At 38.2% G+C, this 20,986-nt stretch overlaps 1 protein-coding gene and 1 long non-coding RNA gene across 19 annotated transcripts in view; one reads left to right on the top strand and one right to left on the bottom strand.

Moving 5' to 3' along the window:
* The window catches only part of SYNE1 (spectrin repeat containing nuclear envelope protein 1), a 474,716-nt gene that overhangs the window by 56,594 nt on the left and 397,136 nt on the right, over positions 1–20,986 (bottom strand). For 17 of the 18 annotated variants that reach the window (XM_053222078.1, XM_053222079.1, XM_027056615.2 and 14 more), the window contains 3 exons: positions 19,054–19,209; positions 10,965–11,123; positions 7,949–8,115 (listed from right to left, as the gene is read on the bottom strand). In XM_053222078.1, coding sequence (XP_053078053.1) covers positions 7,949–8,115; positions 10,965–11,123; positions 19,054–19,209 — 482 coding nt within the window. Of the gene's footprint in view, positions 1–501; positions 724–7,948; positions 8,116–10,964; positions 11,124–19,053; positions 19,210–20,986 lie in introns of those variants that run through there. The other variant, XM_027056620.2, reaches the window with a different exon arrangement.
* On the top strand, positions 204–7,949 carry LOC106976265 (uncharacterized). Its single transcript, XR_001430450.3, has 3 exons — positions 204–1,102; positions 5,051–5,509; positions 7,629–7,949. It is a non-coding gene; the product is annotated as an uncharacterized LOC106976265 (long non-coding RNA).

The following is a 20,986-nucleotide window of genomic DNA, read 5'->3' as shown; positions in this document are numbered from 1 at the left end:
TGGCTTTTCTCATACACAAAACCCTCTGGGCCCCTGCAATATGAGATCTTTATTTAATAAAGGGAAAGCTTTCAGCCACAAAGCTGGGAACTGGCTAAGACTGAATTTCAGTTTCATCAGGAGCCCATCCTTTAAATAGCAGATGATAGACCAACTGGATCATCTTATTGGGTCTCCTTCTGAATCTCTTTCCTGTGTCTCAGCCTCTCTGCCACGGCCATACCCCTCGTATGACGCATACGGTCCAGAGACAACTGGAATACCAAGCCATAACCAAGTTCATTAACCTTTCCCTCCGGCTCCACATGCCCAGTAGGGGGAACAAGAAAACAAACCGACAAATAACTCTTGGGAGTCCACAGCCAACGACCTCCTAACACCAAATCATCTCCACTTAACACTGGCAAAAACAATTATGGATTAAAGATCCAGCATCTATCCTACGAACCCCACGTAACACGAAAGCTATGTACAATGGAAGAAACTCAAGGAGATGCCTGCCTTGTGACATCGCAGTTACATTCTGGGAGATCTGAGTCCACACAGCCGTCCTCTGCCATCCTCAGGGCACACAGATCTTCCACCACCACCATGAAGCTTCCAACTTGCAAAAGTTAGGTCTGCAGAGCAAAAGGCTAAATCCTGCGTGGGGATGAAAGCTTCCCCTCGTCTGCGTATGGAAGTATGAAAATGCTCACTCTAAACAAATGTTGGTAGGTCTCTGCCTGATAATATGACACTGAGCAGTGACAAGTGGTCATGTTTCTAAATAAAACCTACATTCATTAACATGTGCCAGGCCTGATCTCCTGGAATGTAGGCCACGAGTGTAAGAAGGGGAAAAGGCTCAGTGTAATCTGCAAAGGAGGGGGAGGCTTTCTAAAGAAAGAAGGATATCAAAAATAAGGCTGGCCTGCAGACACTGCCATTCTGGAAGAACAGTCAACTCTTCTTGTGGGCTGTTTGCTAAGTTGGAAAGGATATTCGAAAAAGATAAATCGCCCAAATGCAAACAAACAAAACCTCCACAAGTGCAGCCCATTGTAGTAGCAAAAAAGAGCAACTTCTTTTTGTCTGCTGTTTGAAATGCGAGCTACCTGGTGTAAGTAGGAGTTTTAGGGGTTGTTTGGGAAGGTGGGATGGAAAAGATACTCAGTAGAAAAGGAGTTGGTCTTCACTTTTGAATAGACTGTTTAAGCAAAAGAGTACCTGAAGAAATATTATTCCTCCCCTAATATTCAAAACCTTCGTCCTTTTAAAAATAATGATGTACAGCGACGCAAATAACATTTTCATTTTAAGATAATAAAAAAAAGCATCCGTTCATTGGCTTGGTGGGATTCAGATAAATTTATTTTGTGAATTTCAAGAGTTTCAAATTTTCTGCGCTGCATCTATAGTAATTTCATAACTTAAGCTTTTAAAGAAAATAGCCTCTCAAATTATTAATTACTGGTAATTTAAAAAAATGTGGTGAATGCTGGCTGCTTTAAAACCTTTTTGGATCAAGATATATATACACACACATATAAATACAAAAATAATAACGAACATTTTCTAAGTTCTTTTTAAAAGGCCTATATGATGAACTGCAAAATAAAAGAAAGCATTTGGTTCTGGTTATGTGAGATAATTGCTTTTGAAACAGAAACATTTTATTTTTAAAAGAAGCAAGCTTATATTTTACATAAGAAATACAGTCCAGAAAACTTAGTTTTAATAAAATTACTTTTCAAATCCTGCTATTTAAAGACAAAATGGGTGATGGGTATTGAGGAAGGCACTTGTTGGGATGAGCACTGGGTGTTGTATGTAAACCAATTTGACAATATATTATATTCATAAAGATTTTTAAAAAATAAAGATATCTTACTGTGAATTCTTTATAAAACAATCACTCCTATAATTTATTATTTTCAACAATCAGGAATATAAACATCTAAGCTTTGGTTAAAGAGATATGTAGGCCATGATTCCGTAACACTAGGGAGATTTATTTTTTCTTGATTATGACTAACATTCCTGAAAACTTGGGATCTTTGAAAACTTTTACTGCCATTATTTTCCTAGTTCAATTCCTTTTTACCTTATTTAGTTCTCCTCATGGGTTAAAATTTTTTCCCCATGCTCATTATCATTAGGACAATATATTTGTGCCAACAAATGAAATATAAAGCAAGGCTTTAAAGACACAATTACTGTCATAGCAAACAATGATAACAATATCAATGCCCATCAGTGGGGAAAATATTGGATAAACCATAGTATATTATATATTATATATATTATTATATATATTATATATTATACACAGTATGTTATATTATGTTACGTTATGTTATATTATATTATATTATATTATATTATATTATATTATATTATGGAATACTCTGTAGCTATCTAAAAGAACGAGACTGGCATATGTGGCATTTTAGAGTATTCACGGTCCTTCTCTGGCATTGCCTCTTTGGAGCTATGGCAGTTATTCTTATGAATATTTTGCAGATGAGGAGTCTAGGGCTCAGAAAGCTTCTGCAGCGAGCCCTGGGTCACACAGGCAGAACGAGGCGGACTAGACTCGGGCCTCTTGATTAGTTCTGCATTGTATCCGTGCTTGCTGCCTCCATACATTCCTGATCCTGGCCAGAGTTTTCCAAATTGGCCACCTTGAGATAAAGCCAGCCATAGATTCCAAGAATCAAGTTTTCTTTTTCCTCGAGTGTGGGTGGAGCTCCAAATCCCTTCTGGGGGCAGCTGCCATAACTTGACCAAGCCTTCCCTGCACTGCATGTGCGCTTTACCTACACAGCCTCTAAACTCCCTCTGGGCTGAGAAAGCGTCGTTCCCTGAGCACTTGGCAGTGCTAAGGTACTGTCTCATGTAATGCTCCGAGTACATTTTTACACATGTGGTAACTGAGGTAGTCAGAAGATAAGTAACTTGCCTAACATTTCAGCGTAGCTGAAGCAGAAACATTTCAAGCAGTGGAGGCCTTAAGCCCATGCTCTGCTTTATTCCTATCTGCATGTATGGCACTTGCCATACTATGTCTTAGACTAGAGATACTGAACAATTACTGGAGTGACCATTATGTGCAAAGAACAATATTAGGTTCCGGCTTTGCTATGGACACACTTACATCTTAAGAGAGAAAAGGAATTGCAAACAACTGATCACACGAGATATTGATTATAGTAGAGGGAAATTCTGTTAAGCGCAGTACAGAAAGCGTGCTGACAGGGTAAGAAGAATCTCACCTAATCCAAAGAACAGGAAGAACATGAAGAACAATTAGGAGCGGCCAGGCCAGATGGGGGTAAGAGAGCGGGCGGGAAGATGGAAGGAAGGCCTGTGGTGAGGAGTCATGTATACCTGCTTTCTACTCTTACTTGGGTAGGCACCACGTTCTTCTCATTTTTACGTCCCTAGAGCTGGTGTCAGCAAACTATGGCTAGGCTAGACACCTGTTTGGGTAATAAAATGTTATTGGAACCCAGCTCTATTTTTCAGTTTCCACACTGCGTAAGGCTGCTTTTATGATATGGCAGAGGGGTTTCGGCAGGGACCGTTTGGCCCTCAAAGCTAAAAATATTTACTAGATAGCCTTGTGCAGAAAGTTTGCCAAGCAAACTTAAAAGCAACCAGTGACCAAGGACCACAGATTGCATGATTCCATGTATACAAACTGTCCAGAACAGGTAAACCTGTGGAGGCAGATAGTGACTTAGTGGTTGCTGGGGCCACGGAAGGAGGGAGGGTAGAGAGGAAGAAGGTGATTAAGGCTTTTATTTGGGGGTGATGAAAATGTTTTAAAATTAACCGTGATGATGGATGCAGAGGTCTCTAAATGTGCTAAAAAAATCACTAAACTGTACACTTGTGATAGATGAGTTGTATGCTACGTGAGTTAGAGCTCAATGAAGATGTTATTGAAAAGAATAAAAGAGCCAAATAACTAAAGTGTGCTTTGGTTTTGGTGATGGGGATTTAGGTTTGATAGAGGGAAGAGCAATATCCTTATATTAGAGAGTAGATTTAATGAAGAAAAAAACAAACAAACAAACAACAAACCTCATTACAACAGAGCACACAATTAAGTCTGAACTTCCTAGATACCAAAATGGGGAAAGTTCAATAATGCATTGTCTCTTATAAAAAGCACTGAACAACTAATGCTAAGAGACAGATTTCCTGTTAGTGCTGAACTCTGGAACAACTGCTATGTGGATTTTTCGCAGTTCATTGACAAAATGAGAGCCAGATTCCCAGCAGACAGTTTTAAAGAAATTACATCAATGACTGTTTCTTGTGCTGACTCTTTTTTCTTAAAGTTTATTCGCTTATTTTGAAAGAGCATGTGAGAGGGGGAGGGACAGAGAGAGAAGGAGAGAGAATCCCAAGGAGGCTCCACGCTGTCAGTATGGAGGGGCTTGATCCCACGAACCATGAGATCATGACGTGAGCCAAAATCAACAGTCGGATGCTCAAGTGACTGAGCCACTCAGGTGCCCCTCTTATGTTGACTCTTAATGAAAGCCAAGGGCTCAGAAATGCTTTGGCCAATTGTCATGGCTGGTGTTGAGCAACTGAACTTTCTGGGATGAAGAAAATGTTCTGTATCTGCAATTCCCAATAAGGTAGCCATTATCTTCATATGGCAAATGGGACTTGGAAATATGACTAGCACAACTGACTATAATTACAATTAAACCATAGCTTGATTATATCCCATTTAAGTTAACTTAAAGACCCACAGGTCGCTAGTGTCTGCTACATTAAACTGAGCAGGTCTAGAAACTATGGTCAGGATACTAGAGCATTATCCCCTAAGACCTAAAAATAACTAAGCAAATTTTGTTGCCCTAAAAAGCTGACAACTCTTAGTGACAGTTTAAAAATTCAATGCAAAACACATTTATTTTGTGTTAGAATGGTTTAAGCTAATCCACTAGTGATAGGAAGTTGACTCAAAGTTATACATTCTATTTGCATGCAACAGGTTTATTAGCAGTGCATCTTCTTTCTTTCTTTTTCCTGTTTCTGTTAGCAGGAAAGCTATGCACCTGAAAATATAATCTTCAGAAATAACCTCTCCATTCCCACAAGAACACCAAAACAGCACAGAAATATCAAAAGGCTCAACTAAGTTGTGTTCTGCATTAATGAATCAGTGTGGAAGGAAAACAAAGTTGGAAGAGGGAAGAGTGGTGAATGAGACTGAACCATAGAAACTTGATATTTGAGCGGGTAGGTCATAGTTGAAGATGGGTGTGGGGAACGGTCAGCTGGTCTGTGTACTCCCGAGGCTCTGATAAACAAGGAAATGGAAAGTAAATGTGACAGCCAAGTGTCATTTAGGAGAGGCTTCAAGGAGACTATGAATCCAGTGTGGCACTAAACTCTAGAGCAAATGAATGGTGAGCACATCAGCTGGTACACGTCAGAAGAAGGCGAAAAGAAATGGACAGCATATCGATAGAATCTCCTGTAGGAACTGCATCTGTGTATGGTAAGACTCTACAACCGTAGAAACATATGAGTGTTTTAGTGACTGTAGTATAAAGCATGTATATTTTATAAATATTTGATTGATTCAAGTTTACTAGTGTATCTTTGGAAAAATAAATAACACCTAGAAAATCCTCACTTGAACAACAGAAAAGTTATACATAAACATGACTTTGAGGAGAAATCACCTACCTCATTTGATGTAATGTAAATTTAGTTCATACACTAAACTAGCTGCTTATGATTAACTTATATTAGATTCCATCTAAAACATCTTTAACATAGTGTATCCCCCGTATTCCATACCACTGAGCCACTAAAGATTAGAAAAGAACATTAACTAGTTTAACTGGATTACATGGCAATGTAAGCTAACCCATGAGTCATAATCTGACCAAAAAAATCCAGGGATGTTTACCAACTGGGCGGCTTCCCTAAGAAGGGTATTTATAGAATAAAGAGCTTCAGTTTGTCCTTCTGAAATAAGATTTGGTTATCACGGACTGAGAAGTGAGGCTAAACATAGCAGTGGGGTTCTAAAACCTACATACGCTGGAATACTTGGAGTAGGTGAGCTGAACAGTACATTTCCATTTCTTTGTAGTACCTTTACCCGGGCATTTAGCCCATCATTTTACTTGATTTCTTTTTGCATGTCTCTCTGCCCACCATGAACTTCTCAAGGAAAGGAACCTCTGTCTTTGTAGCCTCAAAATGTCTCAGAACTGATGTCAGCACTTTACAAAGGATTGGGAAACTAGATTGTTGAAATAAATAACAGAATCTAATTTCCTTGTAATTGCATTCTTTAGAGCAGGGACAAGGAAGTCATAAGTTTGGCAGACAGCATAATATAGTCTCCAGAGCATGGGCTGTAGAATCAGAGAGTGCAGGCTAGGCCACTTAGCATGTGAGGGGCCATGGACAAGCCTGAGCCTCAGCCTCTGTATCAGGAAAATGGGTACAATAAGAATGCCCAGCTCAAAGGGTGCGGTGAACAAAACATGAGAAGACATGTATGAAGCCTATAGCATGGTCGCTGGCACAAATTAAGGGTTCAATAAATGTTAGCCATCACAGTGCTGTTGTTAAACATTTTGAAAACTGATAAACATTGATTCCATTTTTGTTTCATTATTGCTAGCATAAATTATAATCTCATCTTTGTATATTAGCTTCTCTTGGATAACTAACTCCCTCTGTGGAAAAAAATATGCTAGTTATTTCCACAATCAACATATGGAATTGCCATGACCATATGCAATTTTTGTGGGCACACAGTATTCAAAAGGCACTATTTCAGGTCTAAATTCATGCAGCATGGCTAAGGAAAAGAACCCAGATTTTAAAAAGTGTATTGTTGGTTACATCCAAAATGGCTGTGAATCAGAAGCATTTGTAATATTCTAAATCTCCTCCTAACTGCCATAAAAAATAATACCCATTCAAATATTCAAGTACTCGTTCATTCAAATATTTATTGAGCCCAAATTGAGGCACTGTTCTTGGTCATGACATACAGTGGATAGAATGGTCAGAGATGCCTGCCCTCATGGAACCTACATCCAACATGAAGCCAAGTTCACCTCAAATAAAGCATTTACTTTAGTCATTCCCTTTGTAACAAATAGCCCAGTGCTTCATTAATTATATCAGACTTTTATATTATTAATAAAGACCCTTATATATTTTAATTTGTTTACTTTTATCTCTTTTCTTCACCCTGCCCTTCTCCAGCAGCAACTGACTATTCCTCCCAGATACAAGGCAGACACTTACAGTTATTAAACCTAACACAATATTATAACAATGCAGCAGATTATTTCTACAGCTAAGCAGAGTGGCAATAATTAGCTTTATTCCCACATTTTGCTAATTGGAAATATAGTAGGAATGTGTGTGTGTGTATATAAGCATATATAAGTACCTATATATAAGCATATATAAGTATATATATATAAGTGTATATACATATATGTATATATATAAATATATAATTTATATAAATATAAATGTATACAAATATAAATATGTACACACATATGTACATATATAAATATATACATATATATATATATATATATATATATATATATATATAACTTTTTTTCCTATTGCAGACAAAAATACCCTCCATGGATACTAGCCAGCAGTTCTACTTCCTTCCTCATAGAAGGTTAAATACCCATGAAGCTCTGAAATACAGAATCTTCCTTTTGAGAATGGGTTTTGTTTTGATATGACTTTAAGCTAAGTGGCAACACCACTGAATTTATTACATACGAAGGAGAATTTCAAAGTTCATGAAAGTGACATTTATGAGAAAAGCCTAAAAACGGTGGGGAGAAAGAACACAGAGGAAGATTCACTGTAATGAAAGGTGGACCAAATGCTTTAAAATTCTGCATACACATGTCCTATTGACCAGAATCCTTTGTACCTGGCTGCCATGAGATCCAGGAGATGCTGCCACCGGTCGTTGACCTTTCCAAGCTTGTATTCAATCTCAGAGGCTTTGCTTTCATGGCTGGCTCGAGCAAGTCGTTCTCCCATTTGCTGGAGCTGTATTTTGTTCTCTTGGGCAACAGCAATTTCCTCTTGATAATCCTGCATAATAAACAGCAATCACAGAGGTCAGAAATCATTGTCTTAATGCATTCAGCCTGGCTCTACTAGAAACATGATAATTACAGTTTTCCACTGCTTGGAAATAGTTTGGGCAGGAAGAATACTGTGTGATTATCAGTCCATGTACACAAGAATTAATGGTAGCTATTATTTTCAGTATGTACATAGACTCTCGATTGAATTTTCATAGAGATGGTCTTAAAGAGGATGGAGATGCTTTTTTTTGTACATAAAATGGGCATTTAAAAAGCAGTTAACAGTATATACATAGATATAAAACACAAAACTTGAAACATTTTAATGCTGGGAAATTATATCTTATTGTTGTAATCACCAACCTGGTGTTATATTTAGAATCAATCCTCATACAAATAGTTGCTAAGAGGCTTAGAAGATGTGTGTGTGTGTGTGTGTGTGTGTGTGTGTGTGTGTGTCTGCGCAATTATATATGTACAACTGACATATATGTATATATATGTAAAAGCATATATGTGTTTCTGTCAATTATTTGTGCAGATTATTTTAAGAATTAATACCTTCATTTAATAGAGCTATCCTCTATATCATGTCAATAGTTTACAACACATAAATCATGGCAAATTAACTCACAAGAATGGTAACCATTAGTCTTAGAGGATCAGTGGGTCTCCAACCTTCTTCATTCACCCAGTTTCTGCACTCACTCCTCTTAAAAATTGTTTTGGATAAGGAAACACTGGCTCCATATGGAAGAGAAAGTCCACTGAATGGTATGGTTAAAGTGATGATGAATGGACATCTCCTGTCCTCTCCAACTCTTGCTGCCTGACCAATGATCCTCTTACTCGTGCCACAGTGACATGAGCCAATCTTTAGAATCACCTTTTTCAGTTTTGTGCTAAACTCCTGTCATGCAGCAAATACTATCTCAGCAAAATAATACACAAAGATGGGTATTATAGGGCCACGGATATTTTAACTTTCTCTTGATCTAAAGTTAGTGTGGCAATAAGGTTATCCCCTCAAGTCAGTTACTGAAGCAAGAAGACTCCAAAGAAATGGGAGAAGCCAGTGCAATTTTATTCTATCTCAGTGTTGAGTGCTCTCTTTAGGCCCAGCAACCCCAATGCACCTGTCCTCCATTTTATGTTACTTCAATACAGTGGGATTCTATGACCAAAACACTAGATGCACTGACACCACAAGAGGAAAGCTCATAAAGACTTCTTTTTATATCCCTTAACTCATTTTATATGAGAATAGTATAGTTAATATTTTAAAGATTATTTCTGACATTGTGCCAGATAGTATAACAAAATTATGTGAAAAACTAATGTTTTTCTAAATTTTAAATTGTGGTTGTATTTTGTTCAAGAGATAGTTTTTTTCCACACCCCCAAAATACGCCACCTTAAATTTCATGAAGAAAATCAATGAGAGTAGAGATACACACTTAACCAAAATTTCTTCTATAGCAAACTTCACCATAATACCTATAGGACACTAATCATGTCTAGTAGAGCATTGTCTGGTATCCAGAAACTATCAAAGGGCAAAGGTATGGGCAGATAGTAAAATGAAATCTGTATTATCTTAGTCTACATTTTAAAGGTTTACAATATCAAATATACAAATGTTTACTGCTAGAATTATATATATATATATATATTAATTTTTAATGTTTATTTATTTTTGAGAGAGAGAGAAAGAGAGAGACAGAGAGAGCGAGGGAGGGGCAGAGAGGGAGACACAGAATCTGAAGCAGGCTCCAGACTCTGAGCTGTCAGCACAGAGCCTGACACGAGGCTCGAACCCATGAACCGTGAGATCATGACCTGAGCTGAAGTCGGACACTTGACCGACTGAGCCACCCAGGAGCCCCCAGAATTTTATATCTTAAGTGGAGGCCTATAAGGTTATTAATATCGCATGCTGACACATTAGAGTTTTTTTTTTCTCTTTACGTGTATGCATGCATAAAGATATCTTTTCCTACTATTTACATTTATTTTAGGACAAACAAGGCTGTAATTCACTTATTCAATAGTGACTGAGGACTTATGAGAAGGCAGGCATTGCTCAGGGTCAGGAGATGCAGCAATGAACAAAATAGACAAAGACACTTCCAGCAAAGCTTATAATCCAGGGGGGCTTCCATTTGTACAGGGACAAGAAACAAGTACGTAGGGAAAGTACACCGTAAACCTGGCAGTGATATGTTCTAACAAGGAACATAAACTAAACAAAAGTAAAAATGGTTCATTGTCCAAAATTAATGTAAAAGCACCACCGATCTCATCAAAAACATTTTTCAATGCTAGTAAATTCGATCAGCCTACACTGACATGAAAAACATCCATGTCACATGAATGTATAAAATAATGCAAGTTATACACAACTTGAAAATAATATGAAGCAAAATTCTCAGGAAGTCTTCATTCTTGTAAATGTCTATGAATTATGTTTTATAGAGAAAATGCCAGTTTAACTAATCCTAAGAATTTTTTCTTTTGGTTTCTCTCAAGTGATTTTACCTCTTTAAAAACAAAAACAAAACCACAAAAGCAATATACATAAATGATTCCTTCTGAACAGGTAGCTAAAGCCAAAAAATACTGAACATTTGTCTACCAGCAGATAATTAACTTCATCACATCCATATATTTTGTATGTAAAAGAGGCCTTCCCATGCAAGTTTATTTCATATTAAAAAGATCAAACGTTTAAAATATAGTGCTCCTTTTACAGGAAAGTAATTTCATAATGAGTAAGACCATCTTTTTATACCTACTAAAAGTATGCCTAAGCGTCACGAAGAGTGAAAACATATGTAGCCATGCATCCTGTACCTTCTTGAGTTTCTCTATCATTTCTTCAATGAGAATGTCTCCATTTTGAGAAACTTTGCTTTCCATCTGGGTCAGCCATTCGCAAAGCTCCTTGTTCTTTTCACTGAAGACAGCCCATTCATTCAATCTCTCACTCACTTGCTGCCGCCTTAAGGAGAGCTGAAAAATTTCAATGGGAGAAAATGTAAAGGGATAATGAGAGCAGAACTTGTACCCTGAGGAAAAAAGCCAATAAAGTCAGTTGGGTGGACTGGAATAAGCACTAGCTGTGCATCTCTTTAGGTCACTGTTCCCTGGGACACGGTGCCAGGAAGGAATCCCCAGCAAGTTTTCACTTTTCACAATAAGGACCCCACTGCTAAATGCCAGGGGAGGGGGGAAGGGGGGGATCCAACCCTCTACTTGCCTCCTGAAGAGTTAGACGCATGCACATTCACTCATTAAAGGTTCTGAACAACCCAGCCCCACACCGTGATTGGTTCCCTGTAGAGATTCTACACCATCATTAATGTACTTTTATTGAAAGAGAAAGTAGAAAGAAGAAAGAGAGGAAAGGATAGGAGATGAAGGAAGGAAAGGAGAAAAATGGAAAGGATAAAAGAAGGGAAAAGGAAAGGAAAGAATAAGGAAGAAAAGGGAAATGGAAGAAAAGGGAGGAAAGAAAAAAGGAAGCAAGAACTGAATCTCAGGTATCTGGAGAGATTAGAACAGATGACACAGTGGCAAGAGGTCAGAAGTGGAGGACGGATCCCTTGTGGCTCAGCTCTATACCAATCCTTTTACTTTGGACAAGTTCTCTTACTTCCCTCCTGCTTTCTGTCTTATTTATTAACCTTTGTGTCTTTTCCTTCTCTATTTCTTTTGCATTACGGCATTATTGAGATTTAATTCACGTACCATACAATTTTGCTTAGCATGTTTCTAAAGTTCATCTATGTTGTACCATGGGTCAGTGCTTCATTCCTTTTAGTTATTGAAGATATTCCATCGTGTGGATAGACAACGTTTTATTTACCAACTCAACTGCTGATGGATGTTTGGGTTGTTTCTGCTTCTTGGCTACTGTAATAGTGCTGTTGTACACTTGTGTCCAAGTGTGTGTGGGGACACATGTTTAGTGGCCTTAGGGGTATATACCTAGGAGTGGAATTGCCAGGTTACACGGTGGCGCTACAGATTGCCTGCCTAAGTGGCTGTGCCAGCGTACGTTCCCACCAGCAACAGGGGGCTCATTTCTCTACATCCTCACCGACACCTGTTATTATGTGCCTTTTTGACTTTGGTCATCCTAGTGGATGTGAAGTGGTATCTCACTGTGATGTGGATCTGCGTTTCTCTGATGGCTAATGATGTTGAGCATCTCTTCACATTTCTTGGCCATTTGTGTATCTTCTTTAGGGAACTATTTAGTCAAATCCTTTGTCCGTTTTTGAATGGGGCTGTTGTAACAGCCCTTTCTGCGTTAGAAACACAAGGGGCCCGTTCCTTATCTGTGGGTCTAGAGTGATCCCTTCCAGAACTTAAACATTTTCTGACATCATAATAGTCTTGTTTTTGCAGGGCTGGTTAAGATCGTAAGGAATATTTTTAGTTGGCTAAACTACCTGTTACCAAAATATCACATGATTTGAGTGGCAATGAGATGATCCTTCTTTATGGACGTTCTACGCACTCATGCTGATAACGCTCGACATTCTATCAGTCATCCCATTACATTAAGCACCTACCTCTCAATTTTCTTCTTTTTCACTAACATTTTATTATGAAAAACATGAGGCATACAGAAAAGTGGAGAGTTGTAATGGCAAGCACTCATAACATGTTCCCTATTGTTAACTCCCAAATTGTTAACATTTTGCTCCATTTTGCTTTAATACATATATTCCTTATCCATCAACCCATTTCACTTTGTGATACACTTCAAACGAATTTCCTTTTAAAAAATCAAAATAAAAATAGTTTTTAAGGTGCTATATACTTCCTAGTTAGCAATTCTGCCTGTAGTTGGCTCTGTTAATGAGTCAAGGTCCCACAAAACCCAAAATGTCTATGATTCTACACCTAAGAAAACAATTAGGCTTTGAGACCAGGTTCCCTATGCTAGGGCTGGGCCTAGTCAGAGTGAACTGCTTAGACAGTGGGCCCCATAACCTCACATAGTTTCTGAAATGTCAGTATTCACAAATTCAGTCTTTTGAATTAATTATGAGCTTTTAAAACAAAAGTTTCTCTGGGTAGGGTGACACTGATGAATCCCTTGAGTGTTTCCCCAATAGTACAAGTCAGTTTATCATTGTTTTCTTTGAGGCAGAAAAATACAGAACAGCCAAAGAGAAATGAATTTACTTAGGGTAAATTCACTGGCAGGAATGGAAAAGGCTAAGAAAAGGCGGGTTAAAAATTTTTGGAGCTAAAATTCAGCTAAGCGCATGATCCTTCCAGCATCCCTTCCCTCTCACACTCTGACAGCAGAGTGTATTCCGATCTTCTGCTGGAATGCTAAGATTTGGAATTTTCTGGTGAAGAACTTTTCCGTCTCATTCACAGAGCATCAGAGTCAAGAGTGTGGCTGGTCATTAAAATTCTGTTTTAAGTGATGTCCAAACTGAAACTATATTTTTGTAATTGGGACCTCCAAAAGCAACTGTTTTCTCAGAAAAGGGCAAAAACCCCTGCCCTTCAGACTTAAGATTAATAGGTCTTGCTACGTGTAGCTCCTCCTTTTCTTTTCCCCCAAATCTTGGCCACGAGCAAGGATGAATTCCAGGGCTTTTCTCAACATCTGCAAGGAAGATCACCACATCACAGACGATTTTGAGAGGTAGGTTTTATTATCCCCATTCCAAAGATAAGAAAAGAGAAGGTTAGACAAAGTTGAGGCAGTTGCTTATAGTCCCGTATGAGATAGAGCCAGCAAAGCTGGAGTCTTTGATACAGGCTGCAATATAACATTACGAACAAATATCCAGAGGCAGCTGAGATTCAAAAAACCAGTCTCTATCACTTACTAAGGATAGGACCAGGGCAAGGTCACTTGTCATCTCTAAGCCTCACTTCCTTCATTATAAATGAATTTTCATCTGTTCCAAATTTCATTAAGCAAATGTTTATTGTTTGCAGTAAACAAGTGTCTACTATGTGCCAAGCATTGATATGTGTCCTGGAATACAGAAGGCTCATAATAGAATACGAACAAGAAAACAATTTAAGAAGGCCACTGGTACATACTAACGATATAACAAAAGCCAGCCTTTAATATACGACTGCTGCTGCTACTACTACAGGGTATCATTTGAATTTTTAGGGTTTTTTTTCTCCTTGACCCCCATGTATTCAATAACTCCACTAAGAAGCTCTCGGGTTTCTTACACACCATGAAAGCACTGCTTTCATTTGCTTATTATGCTAAAGCAACAGAGGAAAGAAACAGGTAGACCACAAGCAGTGGTTGCAAAGTGCCACCAAAAGCATTTCAAAAGACTTAACATTCAAAATGGAGACGGCATTGTCCTTTTGGTTTGTAAAACTGATATTCAGGCTATATGATAAGTGAGCATTACCCTCTCTTTCTTTGGGTTCAGCCGAAACCCTCGAATTCTTGATCAGCTTAGCACATATTTATGTTTTCTCAAGGGTATACACACACACTGCGTTGCCAACAGCTGGCAAGAACCAGCTAAACCCTCCAGAGCCTGAGGCAGCTGAACAGGAAATACATCCTTTTCTACTTCAAATATTTTTACCATGACAATTTGAAAAACACCAAGCAATTACAATGGTGATATATTTATGTCTCAACTAGAATTACACACAGATCTACGAACCAAAACAGGAATCAGGACAAAGATAAGCTAAGGCTGTGCACGGGCACAACAGACCATTTGGGGAGTCGGTTTATAAACAGTTTACTTTTGTACTATTGACCCTCCCCTGAAACATTTACTTACAGTGTGTCTTCCTCATTCTCACCGGCAGCCCCAATCACTCCTGCCTTCTCATCAACTGCTTCCATTGGAATACGGACACACGACTTGCTCTTTAACGGTGGGATAATGCCATGTTTAACTGAAGTTTTTAACTTTTAAAATGAGACACAGCCCCAAGCTCATTTCCTTTTGTGGTTTCATATTTGACAGAAGTACTCCGGAAACTCACTCAAGGACTAGTAACTAATTTATATTTCTACTTACAGTTATAGCCTGACACCTCTGTATGACTACCCATGCCTAAAATCTCACTGGTTTAACTAATTCTTTTTAGACTGAAGTAACGTCAGATCAGTATGCTTTACCTTCATGCCTGAAGACATTCAATTTAGAAAGTTTCTAGAAACACGATGTAGTCAATCTGCTTCCTCTTTTTTGACTTAGTCCACTCACAGGTGCAAGGTATTAATCTCTTCAGGGCACATTATATGATAACAGCAGCCTTCAAACTGTATTTCCAAACAGACTATTGCCTAGATATATCTAAGTCTGGTGAGCAATTGTAAACATATAAATTTTTGTCCCCTTTTCTCTTTTTTCAGCTTTATTGAGATAGAATTGAATTACAACAGTGTGTAAGTTTAAGGTGTTCAATGTGGTGCTGTGATATACATTGACACGGCGAAACGATTACCTCAAGATTACTTAACACATCCATCATCTCACATGATTCCTATTTTTGTGTATGCTGTCAGAGCATTTAAGGTATTACTCAGCCATAAGAAAGAATGAAATCTTGACGTTTGCAACAACATGGATAGATCTAGAGGCTGTACTACTACGTGAAATAAGTCAGAGAAAGACAGACGCCATATGATTTCACTCGTGGAATTTAAGAAACAAAACAAATGAACAAATTAAAAAAGAGACAAACAAACAAAAGACTCTGAAATATAGAGAACACACTGGTGGCTGCTAGAGGGGAGGCAGGTAGGGGACGGGTGAAATAGGTGAAGGGAATTAAAGGTACACTTATGTTGACAAGCACTGAGTAATGTGTTGAATCACTATATGCATACCTGAAGCTAATATAACATTGTATGCTATGGATATTGGAATTTGAAAAATAAATAAAAATTTGGGGCTCCTGGGTGGCTCAGTCGGTTAAGCTCCTGACTCTTGGTTTCAGCTCAGGTCATGATCTCATGATCTCAAATCCCTCTTCCGGCTCCGTGTTGATAACACTGGCTGGTTTGGGCTTCTCTCTCCCTCTCTGTGTGCCCCTCCCCCACTCAAGTGTGCGCATGTGCTCCCTCTCAAAATAAACTTTAAAAAATAAATAAAATTTTAAATTGATTAATTAATAAATTAAAAAATCTACTCTCTTAGCAACTTTCACGTATATAATACAGTCTTGTTAACTATAGTTACCATGCTGTACGTTAGAGCCCCAGAACTCATTCATCTCATAACTAGAAGTTTATGCCCTTTGTGTCTCATAGCATTTTTACCCAGTACCAGTTTTCCTAAATCAAAAAATATTGCACAATCATAATCTTCTTAACTTTCAAAATATTCAGAGACCTTGCCATTATTTTACATTTAGAAGAACATAAGAATTATGACATAAAACAAATACCCTAAAGTCTTGTCTTAATTAATAGTACCTATGAACACTTAGCTGTTCTAGGCACTGGAGATAAAAAGAAATGGTCTTAATTCTTAAGGGTCTCACAGTCTTTTTTTAAAAATTTTTTAATGTTTATTTATTTTTGAGAGACAGAGAATGAGTGGGGGAAGAACAGAGAGAGAGGGAGACACAGAACCTGAAGCAGGCTCCAGGCTCTGAGCTGTCAGCACAGATCCCAACATGGGGCTTGAACTCATGAACTGTGAGATCATGACTTGAGGTGAAGTCAGACGTTTAATTGACTGAGCCACTCAGGTGACCCAAGGGCCTCATAGTCTTGAAATAAAGCCACAAACATTAAGAAGAAGAAGAAGAAGAAGAAGAAGAAGAAGAAGAAGAAGAAGAAGAAGAAGGAGAAAGAAAGGGAGGAAGAAGAGAGGAACAACTCACTGTCACATGATGGTTTGGACAAAACAGAAATGGGAGTTCAGAGGAATGGAAAAATACTGACGTCTGAGGATCTCAAACAATGGCATCACAGGGGTTATGGAGTTTGAAAAAAGGTTAAAATTAGAAGAGAAGGAATGGTCAGTCTAGGCAGGAAGAATGATCTGAGCAAGATCTTGGGGTAGGGCAGTTCATGGCAGGTTTGGAAAAGGAATGGAAGCCAATATCTAAAGTATTATCTCTCTGAAGGCTCTGTAGACATCAATTAGCCAGAGAAACAGATACAGTAAAATTAACTTCACAGATACGCTGAAAAGTGTTGAGTCAGCAAGTAGTGATGGAGTTTGCTCAATCTTAAGAAAAACAAATGAATAAGGCTCATAAAAGTAATTGAATATGATCATTTTCCATTATTTGTACCCACCAAATTATCTTTCACTTACATGATATGCCATGATAAAGTCCTTACATTAGAAAATTATATGATAATTTACTGGATATTAATGTATTGATTTGGGCTTGAATAATTCAGAGAGGTATATACTATTGTGATTAGTATTATTACGCTCCATGTAAGTTTCTCATTGTGTTCACTAAGACTATGAAGCTCCATAAAAAATGGCTAAATTAATTTTGAACTCATCATCTCTTACATTCCTGCCTTTTAAAAGTATATATTCATAGGAAATTCTTCACACATTTACAGAGTGTGCTCCAGGGTTTCTCTTTGGCTCATAGTCTGAAAAGTATCTCAGTTTTAATCTAAACATACAGAGAAATTTACCTAACAACAAATTTCTTGTTGATGTCAAATCAATTAGGAGGCTCTGAGCCTCTTAAACTTTGCTTAATGTTTCCTGAAGCATGAAGATAAGCACCTCTAAAGTCAAAAAAAGTGGGGAGGATGGCAGAGAAGAGGTCTCTAGCATAGCACAGTTGGCCTGAAACTGGGTAGGCACCGAGACCTTTCTCAAAAGCCCCTTCCTCATCCATCCAACACTTGCCTCTTCCCAGCCAGGTCCTCTGTCTACTCCACCCCTGTACCTTTATTCAAGCTGTGACCTCGTGCAACCCATCTGCTTGCTCCCTCCACACCAATCTGTCCCCTCTGCTCCCCATCTCCCTGCACTCAGCTCGAGATTTATCTACTGCAACAAGCGTTTCCTTTATTCCCTGCAACCCAAACTGCCCTTAGTTTGCTTACATCATTATACATTGTTTTAACTTGTTTATACCAGTTTTCTTCTTCACTGTACAAGTTCTTCTGGACTCATTCTCCTCTCCACTCTGTTGTAAACTTGATTGTAGGAGCATCTGCTATAGCTTGTGAAATTCACAATAATTCATGTGACTGACCCATTTAACAAATATCAACCATGCATCACAGCCTATTATGTGCCAAGCAGAGCAGTCAGGTGAAGGAAGGGACACTATAGACACACTCCCAGCTTCCCAGAGGGTCTGGTCTCAAGGCCCTCGGTCAGAGTCTGTTCTTTACTTGTGGGCCTTTGATCTATGTCATTCCTCTTTACTTTGGATGCCTTCTCATTGCCTTTCCGCCAATCTTTCCCTCTCATTTCAAAATCAAAATCCAATCTGGGATCTCTTTTAAGCTATTAAGAAGGTACGAATCAGGTATGACTAAAAATGCCAAACACATGAATTACGAGGAAACAACTCTGGTAAATCAATAAGCCACGATAATTCCAAACACAAAACCACCCCCACAGTTTTAGCCGAAGTTGCAAATAAAACAAAGCTTTTTCACATGTTAAAGTAGAAAAAGACCACCAGTATCCACCTAGCAAGACCCCATCTGTGAACCAAAAAACTGGTTTTCCTCTTACACTGTTTTGTTGGCCAGTGAAAGGGACAGCAAGAGAATCCAGTTTGGATGCATTTCAAATATAATATTAGGATTTAATTGACTTAATCTGAAATATGCTCACAAAAACCAGAGTTCTTCCTCTGTGTCTACTCTGAGTTATGGGATGGGTCCAAACATGGGTCAAGCCATTTGACACTCCAAGCCATCTTCCAGTTTTCCACCTTACTGAGCTAACGCAGAGTCTAGACTTCATCCTACCTGGTGGCACAGTTCTTCCCACTGTCTCTGCAGAAGCTCCATGCGTTCGTTCAGGATGGAGATATCATCAGCGCTGATGTAGGCACAGAGGGTGTCCTTCAGCAGAGCCAACTGAGCCAAGTCATCTGTCCAGTTCCCAGCTGCATTTTCCAACTCCTAGATTAAAAAAAAAAGCAACCCCCACCCCCAAAACGTGAATACCCATGGATATCTATCATCAATTTCTGAGGTGTATTAGGAATCCCCTCTTGGTACAATGATCTTTCCATCCCATTCTATTTGAACATCTCACTTGGTATCTACTTTATTTGCTCTGATGTAATCTGATACTTGGCCAAGTTCTACCGACAAAACCCCCAGTTGCTTGCAGAATCTTCCTATGATCTATTTGCCATTTAATTGATCGTTTTGGCACATCTTTTCTAAGCTGAAGTTTCATCACTGCATGATCTTCTTTACTTTTAAACCGATTTCATAAACGGCTGATCCAGCCTTTATTTTTGTCCTGAGTTACTGTTCATGTTAACAAAATATTTTCAAAAAAACAAACTCCTAGGTTAACTTTCACCTTCAAACACTATGAAGTTGCTACAGTCTGTGATAGAGACTTAACACAGTTGCTGAAAAGATCCATTGCTATTATTACTCAATTGAAAATAACGGAAATACATTTCCTCTAGGAACACAGATTTCTTCAAGTTACTGAAGAAAATTATGTGCTCTGTCCTTTTGGGGAATGATTTAAGAACAAATCCATAAAATAGTATTTGGATGAGTTGACGTTGGTTTTTGCATGCTTTGAACCGATGACCAGTTTTGCAATTTGTATAACCTGCCTTTTGCCAGCTGTTGATGCTTTTAGATTCCAGCCAATTTTGTGTATAAATCGAGTATGTCACATGGCTTTTCCCCTATCTTTTTGTCTCTTCACACAGGTGACAAGTTTCCAAAAGCAAAGGCAATTAACAGTACTGTTTAAGGCTAACTTCTCAGGCAATTTAGACAAACAAGATTTTAGTCTGAATTTTCCAGGTAATTGCTTTGTTTTGCTGCAAAGGGTGCTTTGGGGAAGAGTAGCAGAGAGCTGGACCAAAATGCATCCTTTTAATCTCTGAACTTAATAGCAGGGTATGTTTGTAACTGTTGTATTTTAGGAGACGAGGTCCCATGGTAACAGTATTTGGCTGAAAGACCAAACCATCCAGGTGGATTAAATATACAGTATTTCTGCTTATATTTGCAGACATTAAACTGTTAAACCAATGTAAAGATTTTTCCCCTTTTAATTCCAATTTCTAGGCCCTAACCCAAACATCAGATATAACCCATGGTGTAAGGATTATAAAAGAAACACCACCACCACCAAAAACCAACTGTTTCAGACCCACAGACTCCGTTAGATGAGTCCATGTAGTAAAAATACTGCCTCTGGATTCAGGCAGCCCTGATACTGACTCACTTTGAGACATTATTAAACTTCTAGAAGGCTCAGGTTTCACATCTATAAAACAGAAATAACAGATTGTACTTGTAAGCTTGTGTTTATGCCAACTGAGATAATATTGGCATAATCACTGGCACATCGGAGGAGCCCAATTGATGCTCGTTTCTGTTTATCAAAATTTTCTTTAATCACTTCTTATAAACTGACAAACGCTTTAATCTTTGCATATTTCTGAATTTACATCTCAAGGTAATATTTTCCTTATTTGCCATCCATGATGTCATTAATGTATATTATCTCTTATTTTTCCTAAACCTGCCTCTTTCAAGTTTCAAAGAATATCCTTAAATTTTAATACTGGTGGAAAATTCTGACATCATGATTTTAAGACTTTTCATGATTTTAAGACTTTTTAAAAAATCAACCTTTCTTTAATGCTTATGACTTCTTAGAGTGAAGCAGAGAACTTCTGCTTAAAATCCAAATCAT

The sequence above is a fragment of the Acinonyx jubatus genome, chromosome B2, assembly GCF_027475565.1.
Source record: "Acinonyx jubatus isolate Ajub_Pintada_27869175 chromosome B2, VMU_Ajub_asm_v1.0, whole genome shotgun sequence".
NCBI lineage: Eukaryota > Metazoa > Chordata > Mammalia > Carnivora > Felidae > Acinonyx > Acinonyx jubatus.
Note: the sequence above shows the minus strand (reverse complement) of the source record. Positions and strands in the feature narration are given on the sequence as shown.